Source organism: Haliotis cracherodii, unplaced genomic scaffold (assembly GCF_022045235.1).
Source record: "Haliotis cracherodii isolate W230 unplaced genomic scaffold, xgHalCrac1.p SCAF_12, whole genome shotgun sequence".
NCBI classification, from domain to species: domain Eukaryota; kingdom Metazoa; phylum Mollusca; class Gastropoda; order Lepetellida; family Haliotidae; genus Haliotis; species Haliotis cracherodii.
In genome coordinates this window covers 44,999,781-45,017,135 of record NW_027266267.1, presented here as the reverse complement: position 1 = coordinate 45,017,135, position 17,355 = coordinate 44,999,781, and the positions used below count along the sequence as shown (strand labels likewise).

Sequence of the window (17,355 nt, the reverse complement as noted above, 5' to 3'; positions counted from 1 at the left end):
GAATTAATATTGATATTAATGTTTAGTTTCTGTTCACCCATCATTTCTATACGATAGAACTGCATTGCTGATGAACCAAATTAAAGTGCATTTGATTTACAACCGTGCATGATCTTTAAGTGTTCACTCCGATAACACTGACCTGACCCTGTGCTAATTTGAGCTTGTGTGACTCGACGAGATCTTCGCTTTGTCACTCTGACGTTTCTGGTATGTTTCTTCACAAAAGTGATTCCATCTCACGCCCATGTTCCCATTACACGTTGTGTGTTCGTTAACATTCTTACTTCAGGAGCAAGTTTCAAGCATTCCTTAAGAGGTTATGAATAACACTTTGGTAGGAATACAACACTTTGAATGATATAATTTGCTGCTGTTATGTACTGCCCCCTTACCATTAGTTCTCGTTTAAGCGGGCCTACCCCGTTCTGTCGATAGGGTAGCCTAGTGGCTTTAGCGTTAGGTCGTCAGGCCAAAGGTCCGTGTCCAATTCCCCATAGTGGGTATAGTTTCCAGTGTTAACGGTTTATTTCTTTAAACAATGTTTAAAGACTTTACATTTTCAGCAAGCATATTTTAACCACTTATCTACGCACCCAAACCATAAATATTTGACATTTCAATGAGTATTGTCACATATGCTACTTCACATGCAGATTAAGGTTCCTATATAAACCATCCCATTTAATCAAAATGAAATTCTGAACAGAATGTTACTACAATCCGCGATTGTGTGCGCAGTGCTACTCCATCAGGGGTTCTCGGACATGACTGTCACCATCTACAACGAGTGGCTCTCCCAGGGTGGACGAGTCCATTATGAAGCTGACCGATGGAATAGGCATAATGGTCTGACCGTTTATCAACACCGACTGAGTTAGACTTTAAGTACATAAATTATTGATTGATATACACATAATGTGTTGTAAATGTCCTATTCTATAAAGTCAAAATTATTCATAAAAAAATAGAAGAAGGGTGTCGTATTGCACTAGTTGTTGCATATGTGCTCGAAGGATTTAAGACACTACACAAAAAACACCGTAACAAATATTTGCTTTTATAGTGGTACCAGAACCCAAGTAGCTGTGGACACCCACACCCAAAATATCTCTACGACCATGCACTCCAATCAAAGACATTTGGGTACTATTATGCATAAAAATATTCCAGCAACCTAGAAGCGGCCGGGAAATTCCTTTCACTGATGGTCGAGAGTGCTAACGTCTACATACCACTGGTTACAGCATAGATGCTTCCATAACCTGCTCGATCATCCGAGTTGTCCCCGATTGAGCATTTAGGTCGTATTGTGCGCCGACGGAATCCTTCGCCACAGACACTTCAAGCGCTGCTTGTGGCACTTAAGCAAGAGCAAGCAGGACATTCCCCAGCGCATTATTCGGGATCTCATTACCTCCTTGGGTCACACTGTCTGACGTTTAGGTCAATCATATTGTCTTTACCGGGCCTGTCTATGTTGCTCGGTCATTTCACATGTCATCATGTCTTGGACATTTGTAATGTGATGCTGTTACAGTGTCTTAGCCTTATTGTTACGTTTGTATCGGTGACAGCCACTACGTTGTGGAAGTAGGATTGATTTCCTTTTCTTAAGAGAACACATTATAACAACCGGGGGGGGGGGGGGGGGGGGGGCTACGCGGATTTACACATGATGCACACGAGGTTTTTACGTTTATAACTCCATAAACGCGAATTAATATTGATATTAATGTTTAGTTTCTGTTCACCCATCAGTTCTATACGATAGAACTGCATTGCTGATGAACCAAACTAAAGTGCATTTGATTTACAAGCGTGCATGATCTTTAAGTGTTCACTCCGATAACACTGACCTGACCCTGTGCTAATTTGAGCTTGTGTGACTCGACGAGATCTTCGCTTTGTCACTCTCACGTTTCTGTCATGTTTCTTCACAAATGTGATTCCATCTCACACCCATGTTCCCATTACACGTTGTGTGTTCGTTAACATTCATACTTCAGGAGCAAGTTTGAAGCATTCCTTAAGTTCTTATGAATAACACTTTGGTAGGAATACAACACTTTGAATGACATAACTGCCCCCTGAAATTTGTTCTCGTTTAAGCGGGCCTACCCCGTTCGGTCGATAGGGTAGCCTAGTGGCTTTAGCATTAGGTCATCAGGCCAAAGTTCCGTGTCCAATTCCCCATACTGGGTATAGTTTCCAGTGTTAACGGTTTATTTCTTTAAACAATGTTTAAAGACTTTACATTTTCAGCAAGCATATTTTAACCACTTATCTACGCACCCAAACCATAAATATTTGACATTTCAATGAGTATTGTCACATATGCTACTTCACATGCAGATTAAGGTTCCTATATAAACCATCCCATTTAATCAAAATGAAATTCTGAACAGAATGTTACTACTATCGGCGCTTGTGTGCGCAGTGCTGCTCCATCAGGGGTTCTCGGACACGACTGTCACCATCTACAACGAGTGGCTCTCCCAAGGTGGACGAGTCCATTATGAAGCTGACCGATGGAATAGGCATAATGGTCTGACCGAAACAAATTTGATTCCAAAGTGTAAAGCTATAGGAACTGCGGCAGGACGCATGATTAACAAAGACATAAATCTGTTCAAAAATGTACGTATCACTCTTGTTAAACAGAACTGCAACGTTGTACGTATTTATAATCTTATGATTTGTAGAAGCCGTTCTCTTTTCCATTTCTGTATTTTGTGTTGAACTGGATTGGAAATGGACACCATGGTATTTCTGGAGAATTGAAAATAACTTTAATGTTTATTAAACACATTCCAATTCTGACCAGGCCACTATTGTCAACACCTCAGCAAAGCTTGCAAAACGTTTGAGGTAAGACATTTCCATATTTGACGCATCAGTGACTAAACTGATGTTCAATCCAACTCCCTATTTGGGATTGTTTCATATGTTTCCGTGAATTGTCAGGTGAACAATGCCTTGACTTGTCAAGTTCAAGTTCAAGAAGTTTTATTGTACTCAAGGCCTTCGGCTCAGATACAATACAAGACTACAAAGAGGTAATAACCGTGAGTACAACACACCTAAAAGGATGTGCTGCATATAATACATATGTGGAGACAATGTTACAACGTGGGTGTACACAATTATTTTACGAAGTGTCTTCACGACACTATAACATTAGTGCGTCGAGAAAGTGCATGATGAACAAAAAGTGCTAACCTCAGAATTGTTTTTCTATCATTAGATTTACATGAATACAAAGTTGATAACGCAGGTGTTTCTGTGGACAGCAGGCCCATGCGCTCACCTTTACGCCTTGCTCATCAGTAGTTGATAGTGATTCATAAATACACGCTTATGACATAGCCCACCAATTGACTCTGCTTTGAGCAGAGATTTCTTATGATAAGGAAATTGCTTTTGGTCACATTTTTACCAGCTGTGTTTTACTCTGATTCTGGGATCTCTATATATATTCACAACTTTAGTCAAATGGTGTTTTAGTACTGTTATATAACTGTCTTGGTCAGTTTTGGTACAATATTTTTTAGCTCAGTAAATGCATTTTCCCAGCACTCTCATTGTCCTCAACATCAAACGCAATCAATCTCACTTGCATCTGCTGATAGTATAACATTTACTTGCATGTCTTCTTACAAGCATTCTTATTAATTTAATCCAATATTTTATCAACATTACCTTTGCAAATTAGTTAGAGGGTATCGTCCATATTATCTCTAAATCATTATATTTAATCTTCTAGGTTTTTACACAGAGGAACCTTTTGTGTCCATATAAGGATCCTTTTTCTGTAACAGCAAACATTTTTAATCACCAAATTTCCGCTCCATTTGACAAAAACGGATATTTTTGTATCGAAAATCTAAAAATATGTAACATAGGATTAATTTCATATTTTGAAGAATTCTAATTGAGATCTTTTCCATATGTACAGAAGCTTGGTTAACATGCATCTTCCATGTCAATTTGTTTGTAGTACATACTCCTCAGTACTTACAGAATGATACATAAAATGAATGCTCTTATTTTTCTGTTCCAGCTTCTGTACTACCATTTTTGAGAAACGAAATATAACTCTTGTATTCGTCTTGTTGGCAGACACATTCAACTACATACATACATACATACATACATACATACATACATACATACATACATACATACATACATACATACATACATACATACATACATACATACAAACAAACACACACACACACACACACACACATACATACATACGGGTATTGTTGCGTATTATGTACCACCTTCATGTGCTAAGTACTTCTGGATTATTGTTTGCAACATAAATACATTATCAAGATTATCCCTTACTAATCCATTTAAAAAAAAACAACCCGAAATACTAATCTTTTGCTGATGATGTATGTCAACATTATGCTGAAAAATAATGATAACACAATGCCTCTGTTGTTATTTCACTGAACCTGGATTGTTGAGAGGAACTAAAATAAAATACCATGTGCCCAGTCTTCAGGAAAGCATAATGTTTCCAGCATATAGTAAAAATCAACTCTAGATATGGTACAAAGATATTCTAAGGCAGAAGAACTATCCACCCGCATCATTTTACACCCCATTCTGACATCATCAAGCTTAAATTTGCTAATCCTAAGGCAAAACAGTGACATGACGCATAGTACCCAGGTGAGGTACTAATATATTTGGCTACATAATCCGAGAGGAAGACCTCCATATTTGTCCCCCTTCACACTATCTACATGACTTTAGATATGAAATAGGTACTGGGTGCGCTCGAATGGTTCTCCAACCATTGGTATTGTGTGATAAAATATGTTGATATCAACCCGCATCATTTTACACCTGAATCTGACATCAGCAAGCTTAAATTTGCTAATCCTAAGGCAAAACAGTGACATGACGCTTAGTGCCCAGGTGAGGTACTAATATATTTGGCTAAGTGATCAAGAAAATCCCAGATGAAGACCTCCATATTTGTCCCCCTTCACACTATCTACATGACGTTAGATATGAAATAGGTACTGGGTGCGCTCGTATGGTTCTCCCACTATTGGTATTGTGTGATAAAATATGTTGATATCAAGTTGATACTGATTTATAAGGTCTACGGTTTGTTTTATTAGTGGCCCCAGAGCCCAAGTCACCATGGTTACCCAGACCCGCACTATCTAGAAGACCACGCTAAACAGACGAAAACGTGGGGCTCCTGGATGGAACAAGTGCACGGCTATGGAAGTCAAGCCGATAATGTGGTCTGGGAAACTAAAAGTAATCAGCATCCATAGTAAAATATCGTACACATTTTCTAGAACCTCTGCAACAAATACTTACATTTTGGCTTGATGTGCGTATACAATTCCTTGATCTAATGAAAGATGACAATATTTATTCGTGTTTGTTGCCATTAGCAGACTATGGAACTGACTGATATGTATCTCTGATATAATTATTTGTTGTTAAATATATCATGCTTACCCAAATTCTCCAAATTATATTTGCCATCACTTCGTCCGCCGTAATGAATGTGTGTGTATGCCATAACTAATTTGAGGACAGGAGCTAAAGTTGTTCCAAGTCGTGGTCAATTTATAGATATATAAATGTTAGAGGAATTGCACCTGTTTTAACATGTTGACGCATTCGGATATTATTGTCCATTATTTTCTCACAAACAGGCTTGTACTGGCCAAGTTGGATAAATAAGTCTCACCATCAAGATAAATTCCCCAACAACCTCGACGCAGCAGGAGAGTTTGTGTCACTGATGGTGCAGAGCGCCAAGGACTACTCGGGAGGGCACATACCTCAAATATTTGAGGTCATCAACGAACCTGAGGTAGAACACTTCATTGATGAACAAACTCTTCTGGATTTGCATAAGATAGTAGCCCAGAAGCTGAAATCCAGGTTTGGAATAAAGGTTGGAGGACCAACTTACACTGGTTACACAATACTTAATTCTGGTCTTCACAATTATGCCACGTGGCAGAGAACTGCCAGGTTCATGGATATGTCGCTTGATCACTTGGACTTTTTCTCTTTCCACGCCTACAACTATATTTATGTATCTGGTGAAAGTCATCACTTTAGTGGCATCAACGAGGCTCGTTTGGTTGCTGGTATTGACATGATAGAAAACTATTCTCATCAAAAGAAAGGTAGGAATGTTCCAATCATTATCAGCGAGTACGGCAGAGGCGGCACACACGGAATAGATCAGTGGGCACCCAGTGGGTTCCTTGACTTTCAGACCATTTACCAACCCAATGGCTTCATGTTTACCTACCTGAACCTGAGAGAGTTCATTGACAGGGCCATAGTTTTCATTCTTGCCAATGAACAATACACCGGCCACACCAGCCTCAACTGGTCCTTGTTTACTAAAGATGGTCATCCGACACAAATGGTCAAATTCTTCCAGTTTTGGCATAATTTCAATTATGATCAGAAATTCCTCAAATTCGGAAGTCAGTTCACCGGAACTGAAAGAGTTGTGTCCCCTCTAGCTCTAGCCAATCCTACAAACAAAGAGTTGGTGGTTCTTCTGCACAACTATGGCACTGCCTGGCAGAATGTAAAGTTAGACTTCCACGGTGGATGGATTAACCCTACAACTGGTGAATCAACATGTGTCAAGTACGAAAACGGTAACCCAGCAATGCACTCCAATGTCCACTTTGATACTACAAAGAACCATGGAAATGTCGGTCTACCTGGAGAGTCAACTTGTTTCTACAAGTTTCAAACCAACTACAACTTTGGAAGCCTCCGTACCAACAACGAGAACACCTACTACGGCAACAACATGATCATTCCCATCAGCAACGGACATGCGCAGACAACCATACATCTACCCAGTTCTGGCTACTATACATCTCATCTTAGAGTGGGTGTTAGTCGTGACAAAAACGCCAATGCAAAACCATTGAGCGTCGTGTTTAATGGACATACCTTGCCTTCTACCTACGCACTGTTTGACGCTGACAAGATTGAAGCGTCCTCAAAATGGCAGGTGTGGGAATACTTGGTGCCTACAGACCAGGTCAAGTCAAATAACACCATCAACATGACCTTTGCTGGAAATGGTGGCCATGTGACTGCAGTAGCTCTGGTTGTAGGGAAACTTCAATAAACAGCATCAAGATCCAGACTTTGCTCTTTATTTTTAATTGATAAATTAATTCGTTTCCTTGTGAACTACACTATGATTGTCTTAGAATATGTGGAAATAAGATTATATTGAGTTGGATTCGACGCTTCTTTATATTAACCAATAGTATCCCATGTTGTGGCCTCTCAGGAGAATCGGAACGCCAAAATGCATTTACCGCTTCTCCAGACAGCATTACAACGTTGTCCCAACCACAATGTTTTTGTTTGTTCGAAGTTTAACGCCGCACTCAGCAACATTCAAGCTATATTACGGGGGTCTGTAAATAATCGAGTCTGGACCAGACAATCCAGTGATCATATGAGCAACGATCTACGCAATTGGGATACAATGACATGCCTCACCATTCAAGCCGTAGCCTTTTGCGACATGCATCGTCGTGATATTGTTAGATCACTGACTTTGTGTGCTGGCGATAAGGTGTCTCACTGTGGTAGTGTGGGTTCGAATCCCGGACGGGGCTCAACTCAAAAGGTGCGAGAATCTGTACTTTACTAAGAAAGTTTTATCCCAAATATAACATTTGTTACATTTGACCACTTTCTAAATGACATTGTGTGTTCACATATATAGGTACCCTACCAAGGGAGAGAGTGTATTTCAGAGACCTGCTTTTTCTTTTCATTTTTTGGATACAGTTCAAATAGCAAGTCAGCTGGAACAACGTTTGGCCAACATCTGATTGTTAGCTGGGTTGGTGAAACCAATGAGAACGAATAATGCACTGACAGAACAGTAATCATAAATGGGGTATCACAGAACCTGGACTAACAAAGAACACATGCTGTGTTGACATTTTGCTGTGGCGTGTACAATACTCGCACGCAGTAGCTACACTGATCCACGAGTATTTGCATGTTATTTGCATGACTCGCCCCCCCCCCCCCCCCCCCCCCCTCGACTTATGGTACATGCAAAATATAAGGGAATTCCATACTCTACGACAAGGACAAATAATGTTTTAATTACTTGATATTACCGGCCATTAACACTCTAACATCCCCAACGCTGTATTTCAGCACGATAATGTCAGTCGGCACAAGACAGGACTCGCAACAGTGAGTGTGTAGGTTTTACGCTACTTTTAGCAATATTCCAGCAATATCACTGCGGGGACACCAGAAGTGGGCTTCACACATTGTACCCATGTCGGGAATATAATCCGGGTCTTTGGCGTGACGAACAAACGCTTTAACCACCAGACTACCCGACCGCCTCGGACTTGCAATGGCCTATCTTCGTAACAGCAACCTTCAGGTCTTGCCCTGGGCTTCTCAACCACCAGATGTGAGCCCCAGTAGAAAATAGTTTGGATGAGTTGGATAGACGGGTGCGACAGTGTCAATCACAACTGCAGACTGCCACAGCTGACATTGGCACTACAGGGAGACTGTCACAGCTAGCATTGGCACTACAGGGAGACTGTCACAGCTAGCATTGGCACTACAGGGAGACTGTCACAGCTAGAATTGGCACTACAGGGAGACTGTCACAGCTAGCATTGACACTACAGGGAGACTGTCACAGCTAGCATTGGCACTACAGGGAGACTGTCACAGCTAGCATTGGCACTACAGGCAGACTGTCACATTGGCACTACATACAGAGGGTCCACCGTTCCCCAAGGTCTGATTCGTAACCTAATAGCGTCCTTGGGCAGGAAAAGTCAAGAAGTCCTTGACTCGCAGGATTGGCACACATGATACTGACTGCAGCTGGCCTTGACCCTCTGACGTCATGTCGCAGCGTGGAAATTGTGAAGTTCAAAGATGGAACCAACATTATGACAGGAGATTGTCTGAAAACTGAACGAGCATCTGTTTGCAAATGTATGTATGAGGTATACAATTATTGGAAATGAGGGAATATATGAAAGAAGTCGATAATGGAACAATTTAATCTTTGTATTACACCAACGGTGATCTAATTTTAGTTTTGGTAGTCGAAGACTTCTTTTGAAGGCCATAAAACCCATCCTTCCCACGGAGATTATGTGACCCTGAGCTAAAAACACCCGACACATGGTCCTGTTCACACCAAGCAATAGATAACACTTTGTATATAAAAACATGAATATGAAAACGAATCCAATTGGAATATGTGTATCAGTTAGACTATTCACTGAAAAATGTTACTGCTGGCAGTGTGTACATTGTTGCTGTGGGGAGCGGCGTTCTCTGATACAACCGTCACAATCTACAACGAATGGCTCTCCCAGGGTGGACGTGTCCATTATGAAGTTGACAGATGGAACAAACATAACGGACTCGACCATCCGAATCTAATTCCAAAGTGTAAATCTATCGGAACCGCAACAGGGCGCTGGATGAACAGAGACCTCAACGACCATCTCTTTGCAAATGTACGTATGGTTGTCAGGAGAGACACAACGAAACATGTGTCTATATACAGTAAACTACGGTTATAACGAACTCAAAGGGACTACTAATTTTAGTTCGTTATAACCGTAATTGGTTATAAGCATATATACTGCATAACTACAGCATATAGTCGGGACTAAAAAGTTAGTTCGTTATATCCGTTAGTTCGTTATAAGCGTGTTCGTTATAACCGTACTTTACTGTATTCAACGTCATATCACATGTAGGATATCTCCGCTACTTTGTTGTCACTACACGTTTATATCATCATTAAGTCTTGCAAATCAAAGAAAATGGTTATCCGAGGGCAATGTAATCCATGCAAAGTTGTGTTTTTGACCTTTAGTTTGCTGTGTTTAGGCGACTTTTCAGCCTAGTAACGTATCCATAAAGTTTGTAATTTCTTGGTCAAATCCAATTTTCAAATGTATGCTTTCTTTTGCCCTTTTAGTTTGCAGTGTTTAGGCGACTATTTTCAGCCTAGTAACGTATCGATAAAGTTTGTAATTTCTTGGTCAAACCCAATGTTGAAATGTATGCTTTCTTTTGCCCTTTAGTTTGCAGTGTTTAGGCGACTATTTTCAGCCTAGTAACGTATCGATAAAGTTTGTATTTCTTGGTCAAATCCAATTTTCCAATGTATGCTTTTTTTTTGCCCTTTAGTTTGTAGTGTTTAGGCAGCTATTTTCAGCCTAGTAACGGATCTATAAAGTTTGTAATTTCTTGGTCAAATCCAATGTTGAAATGTATGCTTTCTTCTGCGCTATAGTTTGTAGTGTTTAGGCAGCTATTTTAAGCCTAGTAACGTATCTATAAAGTTGGTAGTTTCTTGGTCAAATCCAATGTTGAAATGTATGCTTTCTTTTGCCCTTTTAGTTTGCAGTGTTTAGGCGACTATTTTCAGCCTAGAAACGTATCGATAAAGTTTGTAATTTCTTGGTCAAACCCAATGTTGAAATGTATGCTTTCTCTTGCCCTTTAGTTTGCAGTGTTTAGGCGACTATTTTCAGCCTAGTAACGTATCGATAAAGTTTGTAATTTCTTGGTCAAATCCAATTTTCCAATGTATGCTTTTTTTTTGCCCTTTAGATTGTAGTGTTTAGGCAGCTATTTTCAGCCTAGTAACGGATCTATAAAGTTTGTAATTTCTTGGTCAAATCCAATGTTGAAATGTATGCTTTCCTTTGCGCTATAGTTTGTAGTGTTTAGGCAGCTATTTTCAGCCTAGTAACGGATCTATAAAGTTTGTAATTTCTTGGTCAAATCCAATTTTCAAATGTATGCTTTCTTTTGCCCTTTTAGTTTGCAGTGTTTAGGCAGCTATTTTCAGCCTAGTAACGTATCGATAAAGTTTGTAATTTCTTGTTCAAAACCAATGTTGAAATGTATGCTTTCTCTTGCCCTTTAGTTTGCAGTGTTTAGGCGACTATTTTCGGCCTAGTAACGTATCGATAAAGTTTGTAATTTCTTGGTCAAATCCAATTTTCAAATGTATGCTTTTTATTTTTGCCCTTTAGTTTGTAGTGTTTAGGCAGCTATTTTCAGCCTAGTAACGGATCTATTAAGTTTGTAATTTCTTGTTCAAATCCAATGTTGAAATGTATGCTTTCTTTTGCGCTATAGTTTGCAGTGTTTAGGCAGCTATTTTAAGCCTAGTAACGTATCTATAAAGTTGGTAGTTTCTTGGTGAAATCCATTGTTGAAATGTATGCTTTCTTCTGCCCTTTAGTTTGTCGTGTTTAGGGGAACTATTATCAGCCTAGTAACGTATCTATACAGTTTGTAATTTCTTGGTGAAATCCAATGTTGAAATGTATGCTTTCTTTTGCCCCGTATAGATTCTGGGGATATAGGTCTTCAGCAACCCATGCTTGCTGTAAAAGGCGACCATAGTTGTCGTAAGAGGCGACTAACGGGATCGGATGTTCAGGCTCACTGACTTGGTTGATGCATGTCATCGTATCCCAATTGCGTGGATCGTTGCACATGATTTTAATCACTGGATTGTCTTGTCCAGACTCGATTATTTACAGACCGCCGTCATAGAGCTTGAATATTGCTGAGTGCTTCGATAAACAACAAACCAACAACAACAACAACAATCCCAAGAAGTAATACTGGTTTGTGGTCATATCATATTATCACTTAGTTGTAGGTTTTACTCATGTTATGTGGGAGATGTGATATGCGTTGAAATGGGGTTTAACGCCGCGTTCAAGATTAGTGCACTTATATTGGGACGTGTGGCTGCTTGTACTAGTCCAGACTAATGTTGACTTTTAAGTACTGGTCCACTGAGATACCATGCCGCAGTTTAACATGAATACGCCACTCAGACACAGTATACTGACTCCGAGCCAACCAGCAAATGTTTTAGCCCCTTAATGCTGAGCACCTGTCAAGGTAACCACAAGTTCAATCTTTAACGTCTTTTGGCTTGAAGCGGCCTGGAATCGAAGCCCCGACATTCTGCTCTCCGGGCAGACGCTCCATCACTAGACCAGGGCCCTGTTCCTCAAAGCGATCTTAGCGCTACGATGATCGTAAGCCAATGTTAGAGTATGGGACTTACGATCACCATAGCGCTAAGATCGCTTTGAGGAACGGAACCCTGGAAGGCGGTTCTGTGGGAGGTGGTACGTTGAAGGGTTGTCGATGTAATATTCATGATGCTTTCAACCACTTTACCAAGTGCGGTTCTGGTTTGTGACTAGTTATTCTGCGGGAGGAATAGAGTGGAGCAGGAGGAGTACACATGCCCACGGTGTTCATGCTATTCCTTTATTCGATGATAATAACGGTATAGTGGTGTGATGGTATAGTGGTGTAATGGTATAATGACATAGTGGTGTAGTGGTTTGGCGGTATAGTGGTGTAATGGTATGATAACATAACGGTATAGTGGTTTGATGCTATAGTGGTGTAATGGTATAATGACATAGTGGTGTAGTGGTTTGGCGGTATAGTGGTGTAATGGTATGATAACATAACGGTATAGTGGTTTGATGGTATAGTGGTGTAATGGTATAATGACATAGTGGTGTAGTGGTTTGGCGGTATAGTGGTGTAATGGTATGATAACATAACGGTATAGTGGTTTGGTGCTATAGTGGTGTAATGGTATAATAACATAACGGTGTAGTGGTTTGGTGGTATAATGGTATAATGACATAACGGTATAGTTGTTTGATGGTATAGTGGTGTAATGGTATAATGACATAGCGGTGTAGTGGTTTGGTGGTATAGTGGAGTAATGGTATAATGACATAGCGGTGTAGTGGTTTGGTGGTATACTGGTGTAATGGTATAATGACATGACGGTATAGTGGCTTGATGGTATAGTGGTATAATGGTATAATGACATAACGGTATAGTTGTTTGATGGTATAGTGATGTAATGGTATACTGACATAACGGTATAGTGGCTTGATGGTATAGTGGTGTAATGGTATAATGACATAGCGGTATAGTGGTTTGATTGTATAGTGGTGTAATGGTATAATGACATAACGGTATAGTGGTTTAGTGGTGTAGTGGTGTAATGGTATAATGACATAACGGTATAGTTGTTTGGTGGTATAGTGGTGTAATGGTATAATGACATAGCGGTGTAGTGGTTTGGTGGTATAGTGGAGTAATGGTATAATGACATAGCGGTGTAGTGGTTTGGTGGTATACTGGTGTAATGGTATAATGACATGACGGTATAGTGGCTTGATGGTATAGTGGTATAATGGTATAATGACATAACGGTATAGTTGTTTGATGGTATAGTGATGTAATGGTATACTGACATAACGGTATAGTGGCTTGATGGTATAGTGGTGTAATGGTATAATGACATAGCGGTATAGTGGTTTGATTGTATAGTGGTGTAATGGTATAATGACATAACGGTATAGTGGTTTAGTGGTGTAGTGGTGTAATGGTATAATGTAATAACGGTATAGTTGTTTGGTGGTATAGTGGTACAATGGTATAATGACATAGCGGTATAGTGGTTTGATGGTATAGTGGTATAATGGTATAATGACATAGCGGTTTAGTGGTTTGATGGTATAGTGGTGTAATGGTATAATGACATAATGGTATAATGGTTTGATGGTATAGTGGTATAATGGTATAATGACATAGCGGTAGTGGTTTGATGGGATAGTGGTGTAATGGTATAATGATATAAGGGCATGATGGTTAATTGGTATAATTGTAATTATAAGATAAACAACGAGTCGTTTGTTTCTTATGTTAAATATCAACATAATGCAGCCTGTTAAAGGATGACGATAAAATGTACAAGCTTTCACAATATTTACCCGTATTATAATAATGATGACTCCCTGAACAGAATCCGACCTCAGCAATGTTGGAAACGTCCATTTTATGGTTGGTTGGTTGGTTGGTTTGTTGTGTAACGCCGCACTCAACAATATTCCAGCTCTATGACGGCGGTCTGTAAATAATCGAGTCTGAACCAGACAATCCAGTGATTAAAATAATGAGCATCGATCCACGCAATTGGGATCGATGGCATGCATACAACGAAGTCAGCGAGCCTGACCACCTGATCCCGTTTGTCGCCTCTTACGTCCATTTTATGAACAGGTGGGTTTGGTATTGGTATTTCCCGCATATTCTCAAAATCCTCACATCGATTATCTGTTACTTTTCTCCCAATATCGATTTATATATTTCTCCAAATGTTTTATGCAATCGTTCCGTCACTGCGTTTATCTGCGTACCCCAGCTACGTCTACGGGGAACAACATACTAGACACTCCCCTCTCAAAAATAACGTCGTCACATAAACAACGCTGGGAATATCCCGAAATGACGTCTTAATAGAACACTATTTTATAGTAAAATAAACCGTGCTCCGTTCTTCATTGTTCTTTGCGATCGTAGCTATCTTATATAGTCACATACTAATATAGTGCTATATTGGTATGATGGCATAATGGTATAAAGGTGTAATAGTATTACGGTATAATCGTATAACACTATAACTGTATAATGCAATAATGATTTAACCCAGTATTGAATCGTGGTATCACACATCATATACTGGATAAATGACGATATACGACAATGGAACAATGTTTTTTCCCAATTATTACCTGTTAAGTTGTGATAACTGCTGATACACTCTCCTTAAAACACAACTTGATATGACGATATTCCATATATATGATGGTTTGGCAAATAATATTTCCTGTATTTATGATGCAAAACCTCAAGGACATCTCTCTCATAACATGTGTACACGTTACCCGTGAAAGAATAAGTGATAGTAGACGCGTACTCTTTGGAAATGATATGTAAAACACCCCACGCGGCTATTCTTGTTTGTGAGGCACAAGTTGAAAGCTATTTCACATACACATACATTTCATACACTGTGAAATAGGTTTTGTCAATGTGTGAACTAGCCAGAATGACCAGTTACTGCAGCTGTGTTAGAATGAAAAAAGACACAGTACAAAAGGCATCATTCAATATTTTTGGTTTTATAGTGGCACCAGAACCCGAGTCGCCATGGCTATCCAGACCCAAACTATCTCAACGACCATGCCCTGCAATCAAAGATGTTCGGGTACTATATGGAGCAGCTGCAAGGATATGGGAGTGGCATCAACAACATGGTTTGGGTTATAAACGGTATAACTCATCTTTTCATGTATATAGTATCAATGCTTGCCTGAAGAATAATAGAGACATGTCAGTGGTATGTACGTCAGTATAACAGATGTTAAGTAGGGGGAACAGGTGTCTCATATGCTCCCATTAACCTGGCCAGGATATAACGATTGTGGCTTTGATACTTCAACATTCAACATCAAGCTGGCATAATGCACCACTGTATGGTGCAAGTACACACATGTCAGTAATACAACCACGTGAATATAGTAAAGGTTGAATAGTGCATAATATAATGTTGGTCTATACAGGTATGACCTGGCCTGGATGGATGGATAAGTCCCACCACCAGGGCAAATTCCCCAACAACCTTGATGCTGCTGGCGAATTTGTGTCACTGATGGTCCAAAGTGCTAAAGATAAAACCGGTGGACACATACCGCACATATTTGAAGTCATCAACGAACCTGAGGTTCACAACATTGGCGACCAAACAATTATTGATTTCCACAGGGTTGTCGCTCAAAAGCTAAAGTCCAGGTTCGGAACGAAAGTGGCAGGACCAACATACACTGGCTATAGCATTGTTAAGTCTGATGCTAACAACTTCAGCATTTGGAAGAGAACAGCAAAGTTTCTGGACATGTCTCTTGATCACTTGGACTTCTTCTCGTTCCACGTCTACAACCATCTTTATGTGGCTGGTGGAAGTCATCACCACAGTGGCGCAAACGAGGCTCGTCTCGTCGCTGCTATCGACATGATAGAAAATTACTCTCATCTCAAGAAAGGAAGAAACGTGCCTTTGATTGTAAGTGAATTCGGAAGAGGTGGTGTGCATGGCCTGGACCAGTGGAAACCTAATAGTCTCATAGACTTTGAAACAGTTTACCAACCAAACGGGTTCATGTTTACCTTCCTCAATCTGAGAGAATTTATGGAAAGAGTCATTGTGTTTATGCTCTCCAATGAACAATACCCAGGCCACACTAGCCTCAACTGGTCACTATTTACCAACGATGGACGTGAGACTACCATGGCAACATTCTTCAAATTTTGGCACAACTTTTATTATGATCAGAAGTTTCTCAAGTTTTCCAGCCAGTACACAGGGTGGGAGAGATCAGTTTCACCATTAGCTTTGGCTAACCCTCACAACAAAGAATTGGTGGTTCTTCTGCACAATTATGGCACTGCCTGGCAGAATGTAAAGCTTGACTTCAAGGGTGGATGGATCAATCCTACAGTTGGCGAATCAACATGTATCCAGTACCAAAACGGTAAAACACAAATGCATTCCAATGTCCACTTTGACACAACAAAGTACAACGGACATGTTGGTCTGCCGGGAGAGTCAACGTGTTTCTACAAGTTTAAAACAAACTACAACTTTGATGGTGTACGCACCAACAACGAAAACACATACTATGGCACCGATATGGTCATCCCCATCAGCAACGGACATGCGAAGACCACCATCAATCTACCAAGCTCAGGCTACCATACATCACATCTTCGAATAGGCGTTAGCCGTGACAAAAACGCCAATGGAAAACCCCATAGTGTCGTATTCAATGGGTATACCCTGCCTTCAGCCCTAACGTTGTACGACGCTGAAAAGGGCCAGTCATCAACGAAATGGGAGGTATGGGAGTACTGGGTACCAACTGATCACGTTAAATCTACTAACACCATCAGCATGACCTTTGATGGAAATGGCGGTCACGTGTCTTCAGTAGCGTTGGTGGTCGGAAAACTTCAATAAATTATTATATTTCACATTTCGTTGTATTTTGTTCTTTGCATGCTCTCCCTTGGTGTAGGAATTATTCTGTTTGAAATGAAATTATTTTTAAAATGCTTGAAAAGGTTATAATAAAACAACAAAAAAAGGGACTCTTGGAAATAACTTAAAATTTTCAAAATTGTCAGATATGTTAGGGTGAGTGGGTATGGTTTTACGCCACTTTTAGCAATATTCCAGCAATATCACGGCGGGGGACACCAGAAATGGGCTTTACACATTGTACCCATGTCGGGAATCGAACCCGGGTCTTCGGTGTCACGAGCGAACGCTTTAACCACTAGGCTACCCGACCGCCCCCAGATGTGTTAGGAAAAGTTGTGAGATTATACAAAGCA

At 40.1% G+C, this 17,355-nt stretch overlaps 2 protein-coding genes across 2 annotated transcripts; both read left to right on the top strand.

Moving 5' to 3' along the window:
- The first annotated feature begins 2,409 nt into the window (after window positions 1-2,409).
- On the top strand, window positions 2,410-7,169 carry LOC139457938 (funoran endo-beta-hydrolase-like). Its single transcript, XM_071239279.1, has 3 exons — window positions 2,410-2,640; window positions 5,151-5,295; window positions 5,703-7,169. Exons 1-3 carry the CDS (start codon window positions 2,410-2,412, stop codon window positions 7,157-7,159), a joined length of 1,833 nt encoding a protein of 610 aa, XP_071095380.1. The 3' UTR covers window positions 7,160-7,169.
- Window positions 7,170-9,308: 2,139 nt separating this feature from the next.
- On the top strand, window positions 9,309-16,992 carry LOC139457937 (beta-porphyranase A-like). Its single transcript, XM_071239278.1, has 3 exons — window positions 9,309-9,560; window positions 15,090-15,234; window positions 15,525-16,992. The coding sequence occupies exons 1-3, from the start codon at window positions 9,327-9,329 to the stop codon at window positions 16,976-16,978; spliced, it is 1,833 nt and encodes a 610-aa protein (XP_071095379.1). The 5' UTR covers window positions 9,309-9,326; the 3' UTR covers window positions 16,979-16,992.
- The last annotated feature ends 363 nt before the right edge of the window (window positions 16,993-17,355 follow it).